Source organism: Anser cygnoides, chromosome 6 (assembly GCF_040182565.1).
Source record: "Anser cygnoides isolate HZ-2024a breed goose chromosome 6, Taihu_goose_T2T_genome, whole genome shotgun sequence".
NCBI lineage: Eukaryota > Metazoa > Chordata > Aves > Anseriformes > Anatidae > Anser > Anser cygnoides.
In genome coordinates, this window is record NC_089878.1 from 21,736,903 (window position 1) to 21,757,276 (window position 20,374).

At 36.3% G+C, this 20,374-nt stretch overlaps 1 protein-coding gene across 8 annotated transcripts in view; it reads left to right on the forward strand.

The window, feature by feature from the left end:
- Positions 1-20,374, forward strand: part of LRP2 (LDL receptor related protein 2) — a 119,197-nt gene that overhangs the window by 1,585 nt on the left and 97,238 nt on the right. For all 8 annotated transcript variants that reach the window (XM_048061353.2, XM_048061355.2, XM_066999509.1 and 5 more), the window contains exons 2-3: positions 16,367-16,474; positions 18,573-18,695. In XM_048061353.2, the coding sequence (XP_047917310.1) occupies positions 16,367-16,474; positions 18,573-18,695 (231 nt within the window). The remainder of the gene's footprint in view (positions 1-16,366; positions 16,475-18,572; positions 18,696-20,374) is intronic.

The following is a 20,374-nucleotide window of genomic DNA, read 5'->3' on the forward strand; positions in this document are numbered from 1 at the left end:
GAGATTGTGTCAGGCCCTCATTTCAAAAACAAACAAACAAAACCAAAAAAAAACAAAATTAAGAGAATCCTGCAAACAAATCCAAGGCTCCAAAAGAATCAGTAAAAATGGTATTATCTTGACTAATCCTCAGTATTTTCAAATACGCTTCCAGTAATATTTTTGAAATTCTCAGGTTGGTGATACCTGAACATTCCCGTTATGCGCTGGATGCTTCTAGAACGAGTTTCAGCTGGATACTTGCTCAACTGATCCTGTCACAACTCTTCCTTCATTGAGTTAACTCTGGATTTGCTGAAATTAAATATAGCACTTAAAAACCAAATAAAAATGCCCCCTCTTGTAGTGGCCTGGTTCTGCAACCTTTCCTCTCCAGGCCTTGTGGCCTGTAAGGTGGCTGTTAGCAGAAGACATTTTCACTGAAACCGAAAAAACCTACCTAAGTAGAGATAGTGTCAAAAAAAAGCGTCATGGGACTAATGTTAATGTTTGTTTTGAGGAATGGGAAAGCACTTCATGCTCATAGTCACACACTCCAGACACTGGATGGATGTTGCACTCTCAGCAGTTTTGCAGAGGGCAAATGAGATCACTAGGACAACTTCATGGTTGAACAATGAGTTCTTTAGTCTTACTGCAAAGCATATCAGATCTGTATACTCATGCAGCGTTCCGCACAGTGTCTGTGAGTGCTCTCACCTTCACTGACATGGGAGGCTTGCTGTACTTTTTTTGAGGAGATTTTAGTACCTGAAAGTGGTTGAAGATTTTTCTGTTCTTAATGGTTCAGTGCTAGAAGAACTGTTAGTTTCTTTATAAATTCATTCATATATATGAAAATCACATGTAAATCATTCATTTAAAAAACAAACTGGTTTTCTTTATTAAAAAAAAAAGTACTCCTCTCTAGACACAAAATACTAAGAACATTATTTGAAAATCTGCTATATTTAGAATCTCTACTGCCCATATATTTCAGCTGCTTCAATTTCCTTCATTGGTCGTCTTTTTTTTTTGGTGTACCTTAGGTCCTGATGACCTACTTTCAACACAGATGATGTAAATCTTCCAAAAATAAATGTATTAGAATTAAAATAACACTAATGATTTCATAAATAATTAAATATTTTGACTTTGGTTTTTATCACCAATTCTATTAATTTAGTGCATGTTACAAGACAATGCTAGTGCTAGTCTCACCTTTTTTCAGACTTGCACATACTTGCAGTGAAACTTTATCTTTGCTGCAATTTATTGCAAAGTACCACTTTGCTTTTGTAAGGCCAGACCTTCCCTGTACTGTATAGTTTACAACATCTAAATCGGGGTTTGCCACCCCCACATTCCCCCAACCTCCCTCACTCCCCTCGATTTGTGTGGATCTTTTTCTTTAGCACTTTTCATGTATGGCATGGAAGAAGACAGATTCACATTGCTTTGAATCATATGAAATCAGCAATTTCTTAGCAAGGCTTTACTTTCCTTGCTGATAATCATAATATTAGTGTCAACTTACAACTTCTGAGAAATGCAGCTGGAAACCTAAGCATTCTCACTAACAGTCTTATTACATGTATGCTAATTTTTTGAAATTTTTGATTCCATATTGAGCTAAGACGCCAGAAGATCACAGCTAGGTTGACTTCTGACATTTATTTTTGTTCCTTTTTTAATAACTCATAGTTTACTGATGCTTTTAGAAGTTTTCTGTTCATACCAAGTGTGGAAAACTTTCCTAAAGAAAGGCAGTTACCTGTTCTATAGACATCAAAATATGATTTGCCCAATTGCTTTGCTGCAACACAAAAGTTAGTGCATCAAATTTGACGTATGTCTTAAATCTCTGCAATGATAGATCATCAGTTTAAATGTGACCCAGACCACTGTGACTAAAATTTGTCACCATTAAAAGGTCTCAATTAGTCTACAAGAATGAAAGCTATTTTAAGACTGAATCTGTATGGTATGATAGTATATCTCAGAAATCATAATGAATTGTTGCATGAAGTTGGCCAGTAATGAATAGGTATGGTAAGTCCAAGTAGATGAAACCTCTAACAGCTCTTTCCAGAATGGCATGGAGAAACATGCCCTTCCATCAAGTATTTTGAGAGTTCGATCTCCAAATTAATAATTTAGTGTGTTTTTACAGATGCTGCCTTCGTTCAAATCTATTTAATGCCTGTGGAATGATGTATAGTGACATTGCTGTAGGCGACAGGCCAGAGTCAGGGTTCATACTCCCTTGTACAGTGCTGTGTATGCTTAAATGACAGAGAAACCTCTCTGTAAGATTATGCCCCTGCCAAGACCCACTGTCTGAAGACCTTGAATGAGGCTTTCCTCAGGGACCAAGGATTTGGGAGTAATGAGCAAGGATGGCAAAGAAAATGAATGTGACAGTGCAATCCCTACTTACAGTTTTAATAGGTATGGTGCCTTACCTATGGGCTGCAACATTCATCATAATGCCGTGCTGATATATTTTTCTTGGTTTCTCTTGGTGATGTACTTTTACAGAATCAAGAGCAAAACTCCTACTCAGTTTGTGTACCTGGTTCTGAACTTGTTTCTTCCCTGAGGGCTAAAAATTTAAAAGTACATCTCAGTGAAACATGTTGTAATCTTCTGGCATTTTAATTAACGAGCCATAGTTCTGTGTACTGACAGTCATCTTTTTTTGTAAGGCTGTTTTTAATGAGTAGTTCTCTTTTAATACATCTCTTGATTTTTCTTAATAATTTACTATTTCTGTATCTTGTTCAGCAAAGCATAGCAGGAATTTGCTAAGTAATCAGGTAAAGTGAAGAATGGGACAACCCCCAAAATTTTAGTTAAAAATTGAAGGCAGTAATTGGATGACACTTGGTTAGATTTAGGTTCTGTGCCAAATGCTAGAATTACAGTAAATAATTAAGCTAAAGGAGTCAAGACAAATAGAGAGAGAGCATCTAAGGAGATTTCAGCTAAGATAAATGTGTGATGTATGTATTGCTTCAGTTTCCCTGTAAGACAAACTAAAACCTTCTTTCATATATTGAGCTGATTGGAAATTTGAGCAATGAAATCCCACTTTAATCCAGATTTACTCTCCATGTGTTTTACAGGAAATGAGCCAAGATTCATTTGGGGAAAAGGTAGAATGCAATTTCATTAAAGCCTTTTAATTCTTCTCCTTTTGGGCTTCCTGGATTGACATGAAATCAGTCACACTGTTTGGAGCCTTTCCCCTTCCATACGCCTTGTTGCACTGTTAGATTTTTGTCAGATCAAAGCCCAGTGGTGTTTGCTTTTAACTCCTCATTATTTAGCACAGAAACTGGAGGTTCTTTTGTCAAGACTTTTCTTACTGAATACTCTTATTTTTAATTAAGCATTAATCAGACATGTTTTAGAGGTAGTTTCTCAACTGGGAGTATTGGATCAAATGTTATTCTGTCATCCTACAAAACTTGTTCAATCTGAGAGCTTGTGAAAACTCTTCAAATAGACAAATAACATGAAACTTTGAATCGTATTGTACTATCACTTCTTAAAGCAGGAGCGTTTACTTGTTTCTCCTCTTTTAGAGCTCTACTTAATAAGTGTTGGAACCACATAGCACTTTGGATGTTTCAAAGGAAATTATACTTTCTAGAAGGTGTCATTGTTGAAAAACATTAAAGGTCCCTTTTAATTAATGATCTACGTGTTGACATGTATATAAAAAGAAGTTTTTTTTATTCTTGATTAGGTCACAGTTGCCAATTAGCTATTATAATCAGATAATTTGTCAGTGTCTTTTTAATGCTATACACTGAGTGTGGCAAATAAAGACAGACTTCTTTTTCAAATTACTTAAAAATAAAGTGCTTCTTCATATAATTTAATAATTGGACTTTATTCATAAAATACCTTGAACTGTTTGTAGATGAAGAAAGAACGAGGGTTCTTCTCAGTAAAGTCAGCACAACTCCACTGATTTCAAAGAAGTTACCCCTGAGTTGTACTGATCTGAGAGATGGAAAATAGGATTCAGTGAAGAGTAAACATCTCTTTTATTAGCCTATTATTGCTTGAGATCCATTTTGAAGCCCACTTTCTTATGGTAATGTTCATTTTATTAACTGTTTTTTGTTCCTTTAGCTCAGCACATTTTAAAAACAGTTCAAGAAAATGAAGTTTAATGAGTAAGTGTAGAAATGTTTAATGGAATGGATAGCCTTTAGTGGATTCTATAAGCTTTTACTGTTGGTTTCAAGCCTTTTAATGTTTTCTTTGTTTTGCAATGCTCGAAGTGGATTAGAGATCTAAGGATCACTGTTACAAGTTTTGCTTTGGATTGATAAAATGGCATAGAAGAGTTAACTGAAATTGTTCTACTTTTATGTCCTGTTATATTTTACCTTTGTAACATGAATAATTTGTCTTTGTTTTCCATTCAGGAAGTAAGATCTTCAGCAGAAGGGCACTGTAAAGCAGTGCTCAGTCTGCCCAGTTATTTGCTCATGCAAGCAGGTCATGATGCCACCACCTGCTGAGTAGAATCAGAGAACGGGGGTCCATTCCAGTAGGGTCTGCCGTGGATGAGGACTGAAAGCTCGTGTCTTTGTCAAACAAGGAGAAGGACAAGGGTTTTAGGTGTGCTCTGTAGCATCTCTACAAAAACAGTTGGTGTAATACACAAGATATCCCAGAACTCCTATATTCACATTTAGAATCTGAGTGATGCTTTTATCTTCAGAAACCATTGTGCACAGTAGCAACTCAGCTAAACATACCAGAGGGTTTAGTTAGAGGAAGTATAGGGCTTGCAGAATTTGAGCGCATACATGCATAAATTGTGTTCCCCCAGTTTTCCCAGAAATGGGAAGTTGACTTCACATCAGTCAGTACCAGTGGGAGACCCCATTTAGATCTGACCAAGCCTGTGTCAGGCTTTGACACCAAAGGGTACGGTTTCCCAAGATGTGATGAGCCAATTTACCAGCTCACTGCTGCTGAAAGCAGGAGATCCCCCTCCTCTCCCTCCTGCAATGTCCCAGTCCCATGTTACTGTCTGGGTTCTTGCTGCTTATGTGGTGATAGCACCACTGCTTATCAAACCTCTCAGCAGCTTTCACTTACAAGCCCAGTGGAAAACTAAACCAGGTCTAGGGAACTAGATGGCTTGGTGAATTAGGGCAGCACACAGAAAGGCCTGGTAATCAGCAGAGTTTGGAAAACCCCAGCATCCAGTGGAAGAAGGAGCAGAGTTGGAAAGAGGGAGATAAAGGGAGACCCTTTTTTGCATGGTTGGTAGTAAGTCAGTGGGTTGGGTCAGCTGGCCATGCAATCGCTGCTTAATGCTACTGTTAAATGCAGATAGGAAATGCTTGGCTAGCATGCTAGTGACAAAAGTGGTCCCGTCGGGGCTATAAAGAACCAGTGTTAGCACTGCTGGAAACCCTTTTGTAAAGTTGTCTAGTGTAAACAGATGGCTTGACTTGAATGGGACTGCTCACGTGTTCACTTTTGAGCAGGATTGTAGGGCTGTTCTCAACCTTCAGTACAATAAATGAGCTGGACGATAACCAAGCGCTTGGAATGCTGCTGCAGGGTTGCAGTGTTAGTGGCCGTCTAGCTGAGTTACTGAAAAAGCAATTTGTACTACTGAGGTATAGCAGGTTTCTAAACCATTTCACTTGGAACAAGTGAGTTCCAGTTTGTGTCTGAAGTTAGTGACTGAGTTTGTGGTGTCTTCTGTTATGTACATAGCAGATGTTTTGTTAGCTTTGCAGTTTTTGCATTTTCTGCATGAAGTCAGCCACAGAATGCACTTTAAGGCCTGACTGACTCTCACTGGGAATGAATTTTAGTTCCCAGTATTCCGTAAAGTTGCCAAAGTACTGACATTTCTTTTGTTACCTCTGTAGTGAGGTAACCTGAAAGACATAAAGTTATTTAGTGGAGTAATTAAACTGGGCCTCCTTAGTTACTAATCTGAGCCTTGACAAATTCCTGTTGGCTGACCCAAGTGGGAGATCCGAATAGCGCTCAGCCACAGAGCAGTGCTGCCCTGTCTGTGCTCCGGCACGCAGACTGTTGGCCTCATGAGGGGTTCTGCCTGAGCGAAGGCAGCAGCAGTAACAATCAGACTCCTTTGGCACTTTCATTAGAAGTGATATTGTTTCATGGGACTTGTATTATAATTGTAGACAATTGAAAAAAAAAATATGATTTAACAGTGGAAATGTAAAAATGCTGATAGCGTTCATCTTTATTAATTTTGCAGCTTTTTAACTTTACTAAGCCAGCCACAGACCACAGAAGCCACTTGAGAAATGGTTATCTTATAGTACAAATTTAAGAAACAATAAAGCTTTAAAATTGAACTTTAAATCCTTTAGAAATCCGGGCCTTTTTTTTTTTTTCCTGAGAAAAAAGGAAACTAAAAAACAAATAGTTAAAATCAGTGAAATAATGAGTGGCAAAATTTAAATTAACGAAGGGTGAGGTGAAAGCTCCAATCTTGACAAACTGCTTTATCCATACTGAGATTTTATTGCCTATTAGATAACAAAAATGATTCTTCCCTGGTTTTTGTTCAGTCTCTTGTATAAAGATGCTTTAGCAATCAAGTACTGTCTTTTTAGGTGTGCAATACTTTTTAACTTGTTGGCCTTAATTTTTTTCTCATAGAATCATAGAATCATTTTCTCATAGAATCATAGGGTCATAGAATTCTCAGACACTTGAATCCCAAGAAATTTTATAAGGCAGCAGAGAGAGAGAAAGGGAGAGTGCCCCCAATTATTGCCCCTCTGAGAGAAAATCTGTCATTCTATGTTTGTATAGAGATGCTGACTTTTTGGCTAGCAATATACCAGGTGCGGTTGCAGCCTTATTCCTAGCAGCATTTGGACAGACTGATGGAACTATTGCTATGAAGAAGGGATTGTGATTTAAAGGTTGCAAATCTGTAGGCAAACTCAGAGGGCTGGAGTACCTCTCCAGGCTGAGGGAGTTGGGGTTGTTCAGCCTGGAGAAGAGAAGAGAAGGCTCCAGTGATTTTCCAGTGCCTAAAGGGGGCCTACAAGACAGCAGGAGAAGGGATCTTTGTCAGGGAGTGTAGTGAAGCTGTGGATGCCCCATTCCTGGAAGTGTTTAAGGCCAGCTGGGATGCGGCTTTGGGCAGCCTGGGCTGGTGAGAGGTGTCCCTGCCTGTGGCAGGGGAAATGGAACTGGATGGTCTTTAAAGTCCTTTCCAACCCAAATCATTCTGTGATTGTATGTTGTGTTCTATTACCACTGAAACCTGTGAGAGAACCAGTGCCTTTTTCTGTTATTTATGATTATACATGATATGATAAATTTCTTGTAGTTATCCTCTTCTGATTGATTCAAGGACTTTGTCTTTTTAGTATTACTATTTTGGTAAAAGGATTTTTATTAAAAATGAAAAAAAAAATATATATAAACGTTTAAAAATGAAATAGCCGTAGGATAATTTAATTCTCACTGCTCATTTTAAGGTCTGTTAAGATAAAATCGTGCTCTGTGAGCACATTGGACAACATTGCTTTCGTAGTTCAGATGATCTTTCTTTACTTAGGCCTTTAGCACATGGCATTTCCTTTTCAAAAAGCTTGATAAGGAGTGATCAGACATAGCTATTAGCTGCTAGCTGAAATTGCATCACTTCAGAATGAGGGAGAAACATAATAAATGTCAGTGAATCAGAAGAAATATTTGTACTTCCTACTACCACAGTAGATGTTTGTAACGTACAGCGTACCTATTCTGTGCGGACACTTTAGTTCTGTTTTTCTGAAAATATTGTTATGTTTAGTTTTCACAAAGTCCCAGTCACTATTTCTGATGTGCAGAATGACAACTGGGTATTCTGTGAAGCTTTGGGATGCAGATTAAATTGTCTTTTTTATCCAAGAAGTCCCAATAGGTATGAAGATGCTGCTCAAGTAATAAACAGTTTTGTTGTGGGTATGGGTTCTAAGAGAGAAGTAGCTTTAGCTCTGTGTGCTCACTGTATTTGTTACCTGTAAGGGGAAATGGTTTATTTTTTGCATGACAAGTTTCATTTTTAATTCAGTAATTTATGATATAATATTCCAGTACAGTTTATGGTTTGGCAAAGTGTTATATGTTGCATAGAAATTTTCAGTCTAACAATAATATGTAAAATAAACGTAAATGGCATGATTTCACTGGCATAAACTGGATTGTAAGGCTATTACTGAGGCTGATTCCTAGTGTTGCAGTGACTCATCAGCTTTCAGGAGAGCATGACTGAATGGAATGCAGCTCACCACCTCAGCATGAGGTTTAATTTTGAGAACAAACAGCACATTGGTTGGAAAATTTACTTAAATACAGCTCTCAAAATGAGTGTAGCTCCCTGAGAAGGTGGTTTTGTCATTGGCTACTGCATCTATCAGACTTTCTCAGTGCTGTGTACTGTGCATGTTATAAGTTGTTTGAGCACTTTTTTTTCTTGCTTTCTTTTTTTCTTTTTTTTCTTTTCATTTTCCATGCACTATGTAGTTGTAAATACTTCTTATTCTTTTTTCTCATTTTTCTCATTTGGCTATATTCCTCCTCTCCCCACCAGCCCCTCGTATCCCAATTATTATTCTACAGCAGCCTCAGGGCATTAGCAAGGTCCATTCTTACAAAAATGCTTGGGATGCTTCCTTCTGTGAGTAATTGGGGGTGTCTTTTACTTCTACTGTGTTTGCTTGTTCTTCTTCCTCTTCATGTCATTTGGTCAATTAGAACAGATTTTTGCATATTTAATGTGATATTCATGAAAAAGAAACTTCTGGGATTGAGGAGAGCTCAGAAGTGTATGCTTCCCTAGGGATCCGCAGTGCTTGCTTCACTTACCCGGCTAACACCATCACAATTGAATTATGTGGATTAAGACAGCTAATGTCAAGACAACTGGTTAAGATTACCCAATTTAGTGCAGAACATGTTCTTTCCGTATAATGTGTCTGAAATACATTTTTATATTGTGGAGGCTAATATTTCATTACCACAAATATTGGTTCTCTTAAACTTGGCCAGACAGTTAATAACTTTACTAACCTCTCTAAGAAAGGAGTATAAATAATTTTTATTAGTGTCAGCAATGAAAACAGTTTGTATACATTTGGAGTTAAAGAAAGTGTCCAATAAAAATTAAAGGCTGATTCTCAGTTATCACTGAAGTGTGGGAAATTTGACAGAAACTTAAATGAAAGAAGGAGCATGGTCTGTTCAATATAGGGAATATTTACTTTATCAGTAGAAAGGAGCATCACGTCCTGTCTATTAGAATTAGCCCTTGCTTAAAAGGATTATTTCTTATTCCTGCCTAGTTATAGGACTATGAAGAGAGTAAGAGTCAATTTGTTGCTATTTAAAAAGTGTCTGAGTTGAATCACAATTCCAAAGGTGTTGCTGTTTTTATGAGTTTGCTTACAGTACTATATGATGGTAATGACACGTAATGCAGATATGTGCTCTTTGTGGGCATGTATAATAAATAAGCTGTCATCATTTTGAATTCAAGAAATCTTTTTTATTTACATTTAGGATTAGTGTGAATAATTTAAAATTACAGTTTGTATATATCTATAGTTTTAAAGTGATAATGTAGGGACCACAGTTATTTTGTTCTGAACACCAGAGCTTAAACAAACAAACAAACAAGATTTTTTTTCCCCCAAGAGGGCCACATGTGACTTATCAGAAAATTAGGAGCTAGTTCTGTTTATTATTAGTTCAGTTTAATACTTGAAAAAAAGAAAACTAAATTCGTTAAAAATGAATTTGTAAACTTTTTTTTTTTAATCAGGCTATTTACATTTATTGCTTTTTCAGTTGAAAAAGCTAAAGTAAGGTAGAGAGGATGAGGATTATGAATATCTTTAACGTTGCTAGGAGCCATTTACAGTGTCATTCCTTTGAACTTGATGTCTGTAGGAGACTTGAACCCTTTTTTCTTTGCAGGAAAGCTTTCCTGCTTAGTTTCAGTAGATTAAAATACTGAATTTGTTTAATTCCTGGATTTATGTTGATGCATTAGCAGAAATGAGTCTATAGTCCTTTAATAACTGTATTAACTGAAAACAAATAGTTTAACATAGAATACACTAATTTTAAGTATTTCTAAAGAGTCTGCATGTGAACATTATTAAAATGAGATTTGATGCCTTAGTTTTAGCAATGATTTTAGTAGAAAAGTATCAGTATATGCAAGAGTGTGCAGACACAAAGCATAGAATATACTTTTGGAATGCACAATTTAGTAATTTTCTATTATTTCTTGTATCTAAGTGGCATTGCTGATTTACACCAGAAGAGACAGCTGTCTCCATGCTTTTTTTTGGCACTGAGGGAACATTGTTTCTTAGCATGTCCTTTTGAAAGGGAAACGATAAAAATCTCCTGTTGCTGTAGTGAAACATTGTATTTCTAAGTCCATAGTGAAAGACAAAATTTTCAATTCAATTTTCTTATTGAATTTTAAAGTGTTTTTTTTTTTGTTGTTGTTTTAAATCAATGAGTAAAACTTTCAGAAGTACTTATCAGAATCCGCCAGGCAAGATCTGTTTATACCAGCTTGTGGTATTAATCATCCACTGAACTCAGGGTGTGGTTTGCTCACAAGTTCTGCTGCTGTGAGTATGGAACATGTAGCTCATCCATCTGAGATGGAACTAGACTCTGCATATCCAGCCAGGCTTACAGTAAGAAACAAATAAGCAAAGATTAAAGTTAAGTTTCCCTTCTGTTTTCATTTTGCGCACCCTCCTGATAAGTTCTACTTATAATCCAGTAATATTTAAACACAAGTAGATTTTTAGGGAGAGATGAACTGGAGGTGTAATTTTCTGTTGCTTTGTGAAATAACAGGTGTTTTATTATTGTCATCAGTGGGTTTCTGCTAAATTATGAGGAACCTGTACAACTAGGATTTGGGAGTCAACCTCTAAGTCCAGTTAATGTCAGTGGAGAAACAAATCTGTTGCTTCAAATTCTGTCCTCTGTGCTCTGTATAATGAGGTCTTCCAGTTATGTGAAGTGAGTGCAGACTAATATTTGTACTGTATTTTCATTGATACTGTCAAAATTATTTCTCTAATATAGTCTAGTTAACAGACATGTAGGCATAAAAGATGTTCAGAACATATTTTCCTATTGTAATTGCTAGCAGAAAAATACTTTTCACTATCATAGGGCATTTTACAAAAATAAGCAATGGTCTTTGGTGAATTATGGATTTTCTTTCCTTTTTCTTTGGTGTGGGGGAATGGAGATGGAATTTGCAGAGGTTCAGCTTCACCTCCCTGAGCATTCCAAAACCTCAGACTGTGTGAAATGTGGTTAAGCTAGGCAAAAATCTGACATCAAAATGTATGAAAAGTGCATTTCCAGGACTTCACCTGCAGGGCCACTGGAGTGGGCTGCTTTGGTGCTTGTTCTGTTTGGGGGGCCACATGGAGACAAACAGTAGTACCCTTTGTTGGAAGGCAGGAAGGGAGAAAAGAGAACTTGTAACTTATAGTTCTTTTTGTAAAATTTATACGGAGAAGCTTGTAATGTTTGTTAACACTTATTTTTTAAAAACTGCAGAGATATTAGGCACAACAGTTCAGCTGAAAAAATACTGCCTTGAAAAATGTCACTCTTTAAAAAAAAATAAAAAATTGTGAGATGTGATTCCTGAAATATAAAGTAATCACAGTAATGTAAGTGTCATTTTTAAGTGGACGTTTTGAGTGGTGCAGTTTACCCTGGGTTTAATACATTCTTCATTCCTTTAAATCTTTCATTCAAGATCAACTGTTAGCAGTTCTCAATGATGTTATGAGCATGAGGAAGAAAGAACTAATTATTATTTTGGTCTGTTCTGTATAGTCAGACTGCCATGATGTCCTTAAAATCTGCGGATGATATAAGTACTTCAGAAGGTGGGGAATATATGGAAAGAACTGGAGAAGACTGTAACTGTTTAGAGAGAAACTGAAAGTAGTCTAACTTAATGTGTAGAGTTGTAAAGCAATGTTGGTCTCCATTATCAGTCAAACATAAAATTATTTCAATTCCATTTTTAATACAAGAAGATTGAATTTAAGCTTTAGTTCTCTATGTAAATATTTAAACACAAACATATTGGGGCAAGTGAAGCACAAGGAAACTTGAGAGGGCATAATGGGCTGCCTTTCTGTTGAAGACTGTAGCCCTGTGAATTAGAACCATTGTGCTGTGAAATGCCTGAAGCTATTAAACTCCCTCTTTTCTGATAGAGTTCCATATGGCTTAATGTGACATCAAGTAACATTCATTAGTGGTGCTAAGGGTTGCTACCAACCTCTGGTGGCAGCCGAGTTTGTCTTTGGCAGTGGTTTAACTTGGGAGACTTCATTCCTATGCAGTGGTCGTTGTTGCTGACCAGCAGTTGTTGGTTGTTGATTAGTGTTTCATCCCATCTTTGCTCTGAAAAAATCACTATTATGTTTCTTTATTCCATTGCAAAATGACTACCTGGCATAATCTTTGAGCAAGTAGCTTAGACAGAGCCAGTAATACTAGCTTTCTTGTTTCTAACTGAGCAAATTATGAATCTTAAACATCCACTCAGGAGTCTCTACAAGAGTATCCCAGACACAAAGAGCCCTAGAAGGTACAGTGACAACATCAGCATAAAGCCTAAAGAGAGTAAGAGTGGCAGGAAGTTTAGGAATGATGCTTTGGGATATATCTTTCTAGTGAGAATTCTGATCTTTGGTTTGTATTTTCCAGTGCTAGACTGGTTTATATTAAAGATGACATCTGTTCTTAGTTTGTTTTCCTGAATATCAAATAGTTAAAATAGATATTTAATATTTCAAAATTCTTACTGCTAATGCCCAGAAATTCTTCTTTATATATGTATGATTCATCAGGTCTGCCATGTATTTTTCTAGTCTGTCTTCTGGTAGTGCTTTAATCACAGTCAGAAGATAAAAATGTATTATAACAAAAATAAAGCAAAACCAAAAAATCAACCCTCTCTCAATTTTGAACTTTTAAAAGTCACCCAGGTACTTTTCTATTAGCAAATTTTAAGCATGACTGTAAAACCTAAACTTTAATTGGTTTACTGCTTGTTTTTAAACTCAGTGGTTATTTCTAGCAAGAATCCTACTAACAGAATTCTGTCTGCCTGAAAGAGGTGTCTGGTTTTATCAGTATCTGTCAGAGGAAATCAGAATTTCTATGGAAATTAGTTCATTGGTATTAATTTTTGGCAGCATCCAACTGATTCATGAGTTGCCTTCCTATTTTTTTTTTTTTAAAGTTTCTTATCGAAAGCAAAATCTTCCATAAAATTTATAATTACTAATCCTTCAGTGAATCAAGGCTTCAAATAATGCCAAAAAAACAAGCGGATGTCCCTTGTCTTCTGACAGTTCCCTGGTCTTACTGAAACCCAGGTGCTGCAGGCTCACATTGCATAGCCTATACCACTGGAAATAGTCCTTTTGGACTCTGTAATGCTTCCTCTGTGGATCATCCCTAGTCAGTGTGAGTAATGCCTGCAATTAATTTATTACCTAAAGTAATACTATTTAAAACAGATAACTAAATTCATGGCATTTAAATCACAGTTCTTCAAATCTCGTAAGTTTCAAGTATTTGTTTCTACGCAGAATATGTACATTTAAGTTTAGAGCAAATGGTCACTGGAGTTGTTCATGGTAACAAACCATAAACAATAATCGATATGCTCTTATTGATGATGTGGTTGTTTTTCTTTCATTCTGGATATTTCTGCTGAGTGTTAGTAGCAATAGATTTTGTAATCATTCATTTTCGCCCCTGATTGCGTTCTCCTTTAACTAAGTTAGAATTAGTTTTGATCAAAGCAGAATCACAAGCTTTTTAGAACTTTGGCGAGTAGTGCTCTTGAAACTACAGATCACTTTTACTTCTTCCATATTACTTGGTTTCACAGACTGTCTTTTAATGAATTAATGTCATTATTTGCTATGTGATTATCTTTGTTATAAAGATATTATAAAACAGTCATACATGAGGTATCAGTCTGTTGTTTTTTGTAAAGGTATATCAGAGCTCTTTGCCTTCAGTTACAAGTAAGCATGGAAGATAACATTAGAAAAGGCTAATGCCATAATTAAATGAATTATAACAGGTCTGTTGAAGAATTTTATAAACAGACATTGATACAGCACTTACTGTATGTAGGTGTGAGCAACTTAAGCTCTAATTCTGTGAAGAATTACAGTGTAGGAGAACTGCGTGCTTTGCAGATTTTCTGTTAACATTCAGTTACCATTTCTCATGCTGTACAAAGGCAGCTATGTTTATAATGCTTTCTAAAAAGTTTATCGGTGTTATCTCCTCATTTATATCACTATAAGAATATGCTTAAATGTAGGAACTTATTACAAGATAGGCAAAATAAATTAGCAGTTGTGTGTAATGCCTGAAAAAAAAATTGGCTAGTTTTTCTTTACAAATAATGTACAAATTATAGTGTAATTATTGCACATATTGCATGTTTATAAACCTCTTATTCACTGGAAACTAATCATGGATATGGATTTAATTCTGAACTGTAACTTCTTTTTAGGTAAGTTAGCTATGAATATTCTTGTGGTTTTGAAGAGCAATATATGCTAAATATGCAAGTGGGTTTAGTTTTTACCTTGCATAATAATTCCAACTGATAAATGGTGTTTTATGCATTGTGTTAATTAGAGCTTTAACTGCTAATCTCATATGGAAATGTTGCTTTGTAGGGTAGAATTCAGAGAGAGGGCCTGGGATTCCAGAGTGAACTTGTACATTCCTTCAGGGCAGTTTTGCAAGGGAGGTTGTTGTGTTTTAAAGGTAGTTGATAAGAGACCTGCACCACCAACCCCAGACCTGCACCACCAACCACCATCATGCATTAGTCTATAGAAGGTATTTGGGCGAACATACTCCTGTACCACTCTGTACCACCATTTATCCAAGTGAAATTTTTGACCATTTGCAGGATACATTATAAATCAGGATGTCACTACCAGACAATCAGATTTGAACATTCCTTTCATAAAGTAGCTTGCCTATATCCCTTAGGAATACATCACTTAACTGTGTTTATGTGACAGTGTTGATATGCCTGGTTTTACATGAAAGTTAGGGTAGCGTGTTATTTATGTCATCATGAATTCAGAAAGTAGGTGGTTGTGCTTTATATATACTGAGGTTATCTCCTCTGGACAAATCACTCAGAGTAATTGAAAGATGTAGTTTTATCATATAGTTATTAATTAAATCAGGAAACTTTTTTTTTTTTTCTTCAGAGTTGGGCTCTGCTACTACCTCTTTTTTTTTTTTTCAGTGTTCCCTGCTCTGAGGTGCTGACAACAGATTAACATGAAACAGAGCTCTGTTGAGCCTAATTATGTTATAGCTCATTGTTTTGGGGACCTATAAAACTGTTCGCTCCCTTTTTATGAGGCTGTAGTCACAATGAAAGGCCATAAACAGTGCATTTGCTCTCTCCTATGGGACTGGAGATTTCATTAGACAACTCTAATAAAGGCCTGATCCAGCTGCATTTACACTGGAAGTGAATGTTTCTTTATCAGGTCTTAATCCTTAGTAGGTCAAGTGTGAGAGAATGACAGCAGGCTAACTTTTATCAGCCTTAAATGTCTGAAAGCTTAATTTCTTTTAAAATTATTTGCTATTTAAATGATGACTGAAGACATGCTTTACTGTACTTCAGAGGAAAGACTCTAAATATTAGGGTGTTATAAACCAAAGCAAAATAGAGACCATTCTATACTTTCAAGCAGGTCACCAATATGTGGCTGCTGAAACAAGATTTCCACATCAAAGGGGGTTTATTATTATTATTATTATCTACATGGGCTGTGGGGAGGACAACATATTTAGCATATTTAGCCCTTTGATATGTTGTGGAAAATAATCCCCTTCCTTTATGTAAGTCTCTACTGTCTGTGAATTTAAAATTGGAACAGTCCTGTTAAATAGCTTTTTGTTGTATATGTTCCCCTCTAAGACCTTTTTTTCTCTTTTCTGTTCGGATAATATATGAGTGTATTAAAATTTTCAATTCAGTTTTTCAATTTTCTAGTAATTTAGTTGTAAGTTGTAATCCTGTAAGATTTAAAGCTGGTTCTTCCTTTTTTTTTGACTGTCCCAATGCTTTTTCATACAGACACCTACTTAAATTTTTGTATTATCATAATAATCTTTTCTTCCCTTTCCATGCCATAAGGTTATGGATATACATACGATTATTTGACAGGAATACACTCCAGTGTCTGTTTTGTTTAATTGGTACTGCTAACCTGCTTGTTACTGTGTTTTACCACAGGATGTGAGCGTGGGCAGTTTCGCTGTGGAAATGGTCGCTGTATTCCTGCAGACTGGAGGTGCGATGGGGCCAGAGACTGCTCAGATGATACAGATGAAGCTGGTTGTCGTAAGTGAAACAACTGTAGAGCAAATTTTGATAACATAAGAAATACCGAGCTCCCAAAGTGCTCCCAACTGTACCTGTGCTACAAGAATGAACATTAAAGGGAGAGAGAGGTGGAGAAAAATCCTAGTTGTCTGAGATGACTACAATCTGCTCAGTCCTGTGGAATCCTGAATATTGGATGCACATGCCAATACCACCCGTATCACCTGGACTCCAAATTTTTGGAGCTTTGAGACCCTAGACAATGAACTGTACCTACTGCACCTTAAGCAGAGTCTTGGATAGTTGTTTAGAGTGGTTGTGTTGTCCTCCGCGTATGCGACTCTGACAAAAATTGCATTCAGATGGGCTAGAATGTCCAGGCAAAAAGACTCTTTCAAGCTAAATATTAATATATATATATACACAGATTACATATACATATACATTAATATACATATATATATATATATATATATGTAAATGGGGATATTCCCTCCACAGTCTGTTTACACAAACTTGCCTGCATTTATGTTCTGGATGCTAGTGTTCTTTGAACTCTTGTGGGCTGGTGTGGTTATCAGCCCACTTACAGGTTAGGCCAGTTTTTGTCCCGTAGCTGATGTCAAATACAAAAGACTAATTTATGTTGATTCTTTTCACACTGGATTGTTTCTTTGTTGCTTGACCCATATAATAATTGGAGGTCATTCACACAGCTTGGCAGACTGATTTGTTGCCTAGCATTTATTTAGCTCCAAAAATAAGTGCAATTCTTAATGAAGAATTGCCTTAAACTGGAAAAAAAAAGTGTTGTCCTATAGCTTACTATTTCAGCTTAGTTCGGAGCTGCAGCTGGATAGAATTGGTTGGGCTTTGAACAAAGGGAGAGTAAAATTTGTATTGACTTTGTGAAAGCTAACAGAAACCTGACATCTGCTATATTTGTCATAGTTATAAGCATGATACTGAATTGTTCTCATTTTCATACTCGTGATGAATTAGGAAGATGAAAATGAAACATTACTTTTTTTTTTCAGTTAATTGTGCTTTTAAAAACAATGTGCTAGTGTGCTATAGTTAGTGGGGCACAAGTGTTTAGGAAGATAGTACTAAACTATTTAAAACTGGCCTATGGTTAAAATAATATTACAAGATTTTTCTTTGGTACCCAAAACAGGAATCCAAAAAAATATACATGAAGTTGATTGTCTGTGATTGACTTTATCTAGTTACTTTACCTCTGATATTATTTTGTACTTATCAATGCTAAATCTATGAAGTGATTTCATTTTCTGCCTTGAAACCTTTTGTTTGCATCAATACTTTTGCTTACATTTCATTCTGTGAGCACAAAGTGTTTCTAGATGACTTTGCAGCACAGCAAAAACATGATCCCATGAAAAAAGATCATTAAGACCAGAGTCCTGTCTACTGGACTGTTTTGTGCCAGTGATTCTTCCCAGGAGTATTAACTAGGGGTGGAGCAAGTAAGCTGTAACACAGTTAGTTTCAAGCATTTATTTTGACCTTTCTCTCTAATGGCTCCCTGTTGCTTGGCTATTGAAAAATCCAGAGTGGAGCTGGGACAGCAGCATTCAGGTTGTTCTGACATGACCCTCACTTTTGCCTTATGAATTCATGTAGAAGAATCATGAGCTTATTTTTGAAAGATCTTCCTACCAGGGATAGAGCATCTGGGGTGGAGTGAGGGAAATTGAATGGGTTTCTGAGAGCCTAGGGAAGCTAGCATTACTCCATATAGAAGTGCAGAAAAAGAGGCTCTGGCAGAGGACAGTCCAGAGCCCCAAGCTTTTGCTATGGCCTGCCTTTCTCCATGGGAGGATGCAAAACTGAAGATCCATACAAACGAGTTCACTAAAACTAAAGTTTAGCTAAGTTCACTAAAACTTGAGTATCCTTGTGCTGCGCCCCCTCCCTGATCTGTTCCTTTTCTTTGATTTGTAGTTGTATTTCTTTGGTTTGTTCATGTATTTAGTGGAAGTTTAAATCAACTGATACTTGAACCTTAAGTCTTTCTATTTATTTATTTATTTTTTATTTGAAATTGCTTTCCCACATGTTTGTGAAATGACTTCTTTATTCTCTGCTTACTTAGCACAACCTACCTGTGAGGGAAATCAATTCCAGTGTCAGACTGATGGTGAATGTATCCCACACTCCTGGGTATGCGATGATGAGGAAGATTGTGAAGATGGTTCAGATGAGCATCAACAATGTCGTAAGTATTTAATATCTAATGTTATACCAACTTCATGAAGTAAGAGATCATAAACATAACATATTGATAAAATACAGTAACAAGCGTGCTCTAAGTGCAGCTTTTACCAGAAGAGTCTCTCCAAAGTAGTTTTAGAAATTATATATGCAGATAGGACAAATTTGCTATATTTTATCTAAGAGGCATCTCAAAATCTTTAAATCTGAAAATTACTGATGTTTTAGTTAATTAAAAATAGGAAAAAGAGGAAGATATACAGTGCATACTAGTTCTGTGGCTGATACAGAATTTAGTAGTTAAAAAAATGGTGAAATCTACATAATACCCTGATACCTAAATACCATCACAGCAAAAGCTGCTTCAGTCATTGCATAACAGAATTCATACTAGCATATCAGAATTAAAAAACAAACAAACAAAAAAACCCTTCCTTTCTTTGTAGAAGTTTTAAATTTATGCATAAAAAAAGGAGTTACCAAGCAGTTAAAGTAAGCATTGTTAAAGATTCTTGTGTCATCTTCAGAGATGCTATTTAATGGTGCTACTATTGAAAATGACCAGAGCAGTTCTTTCTCATATTGGATGTATGAGAAGTGAGTATTCCTCCCTCATAGTGGATGGGAGGAATACAAGAAGTCCTGGTATGGGATGAAAGTTTAGTCTTCTGTTATTTGGACAGCATAATCTTAGGACATTTTTCGTATTAGCACTTCACTTTAATGTGCTACACTGGTGTAAAACAGCAATTCAAACATAATTAATACACAAAGTGTTTAATGTTCTCCATATATTTTAGCAGCCTCACTGCCATTGCTGTAGGCTTTTCTCTTTTTGGTATTGGTAATAAGATACATATTGATTATAAATAATAATAAAATACGTTACTCTGATTTTTGAATTTAGTAACTAAGCAGTTTAAGGGCTACATACGGTTATTTTTGTGCCAAGGTAATGAACGGTGAACTGGGATGATTGTCACACCAAATTATATTCTCTGCTGCGTTGTGGCATGAAAAAGGAAGAGCAAGTGTTGTAGTGTTCTAAAGAACCAATTTGCTGCTACTTGAGTATCAGAAGTTCCTTTAAGTGATATGATTCATTTATTTTTCCCATTTGGTTCTATGTGTAATTTTTGGATAACTTCTTTAAATTGCCTGAACAGCTCGGGAGGTGTTCAGTAACCCCCTTGATTAAAGGTTCACAGGTTTGTTTTGGAAGAATTTTTCTCACAGCTTAGGTGCATGCTTTTCGATCTTGGTATGTGTTCCCGCTAAGGATGGAAAACTTAGAACTAAGGTGAACTGCGTTTTGCTTCCCTCTTCCTCTGTGAAGGTGTCAGCACATCTGCTGTTTGTGCATTAACTAAGGAATCTGTAGATAAAAATGCAAAATGGTCAACAGCTCTAGGTTAACTTTTGAACTGGGTCACAGTAACACCGTTTTCCATGTACTTGTTAATCGTGAATGTTTTGAAAAGTCTCTGTCAGTAATTACACAGCAGAACTGTGCTGTTGCTGCTGTTTTTGAGCCATCTCCTTGTATGGGACTTTTTATCTCTGTGCTTGGGAATGATAGAGGAGCTTTTATTTCTTGAAACTTCCAAAATCTTCCCTGAGAGCCAGCTGGCCAACAGATCTGCGAGTCACAAACGCAAAATTACAAAAATATCTGTTCTACTT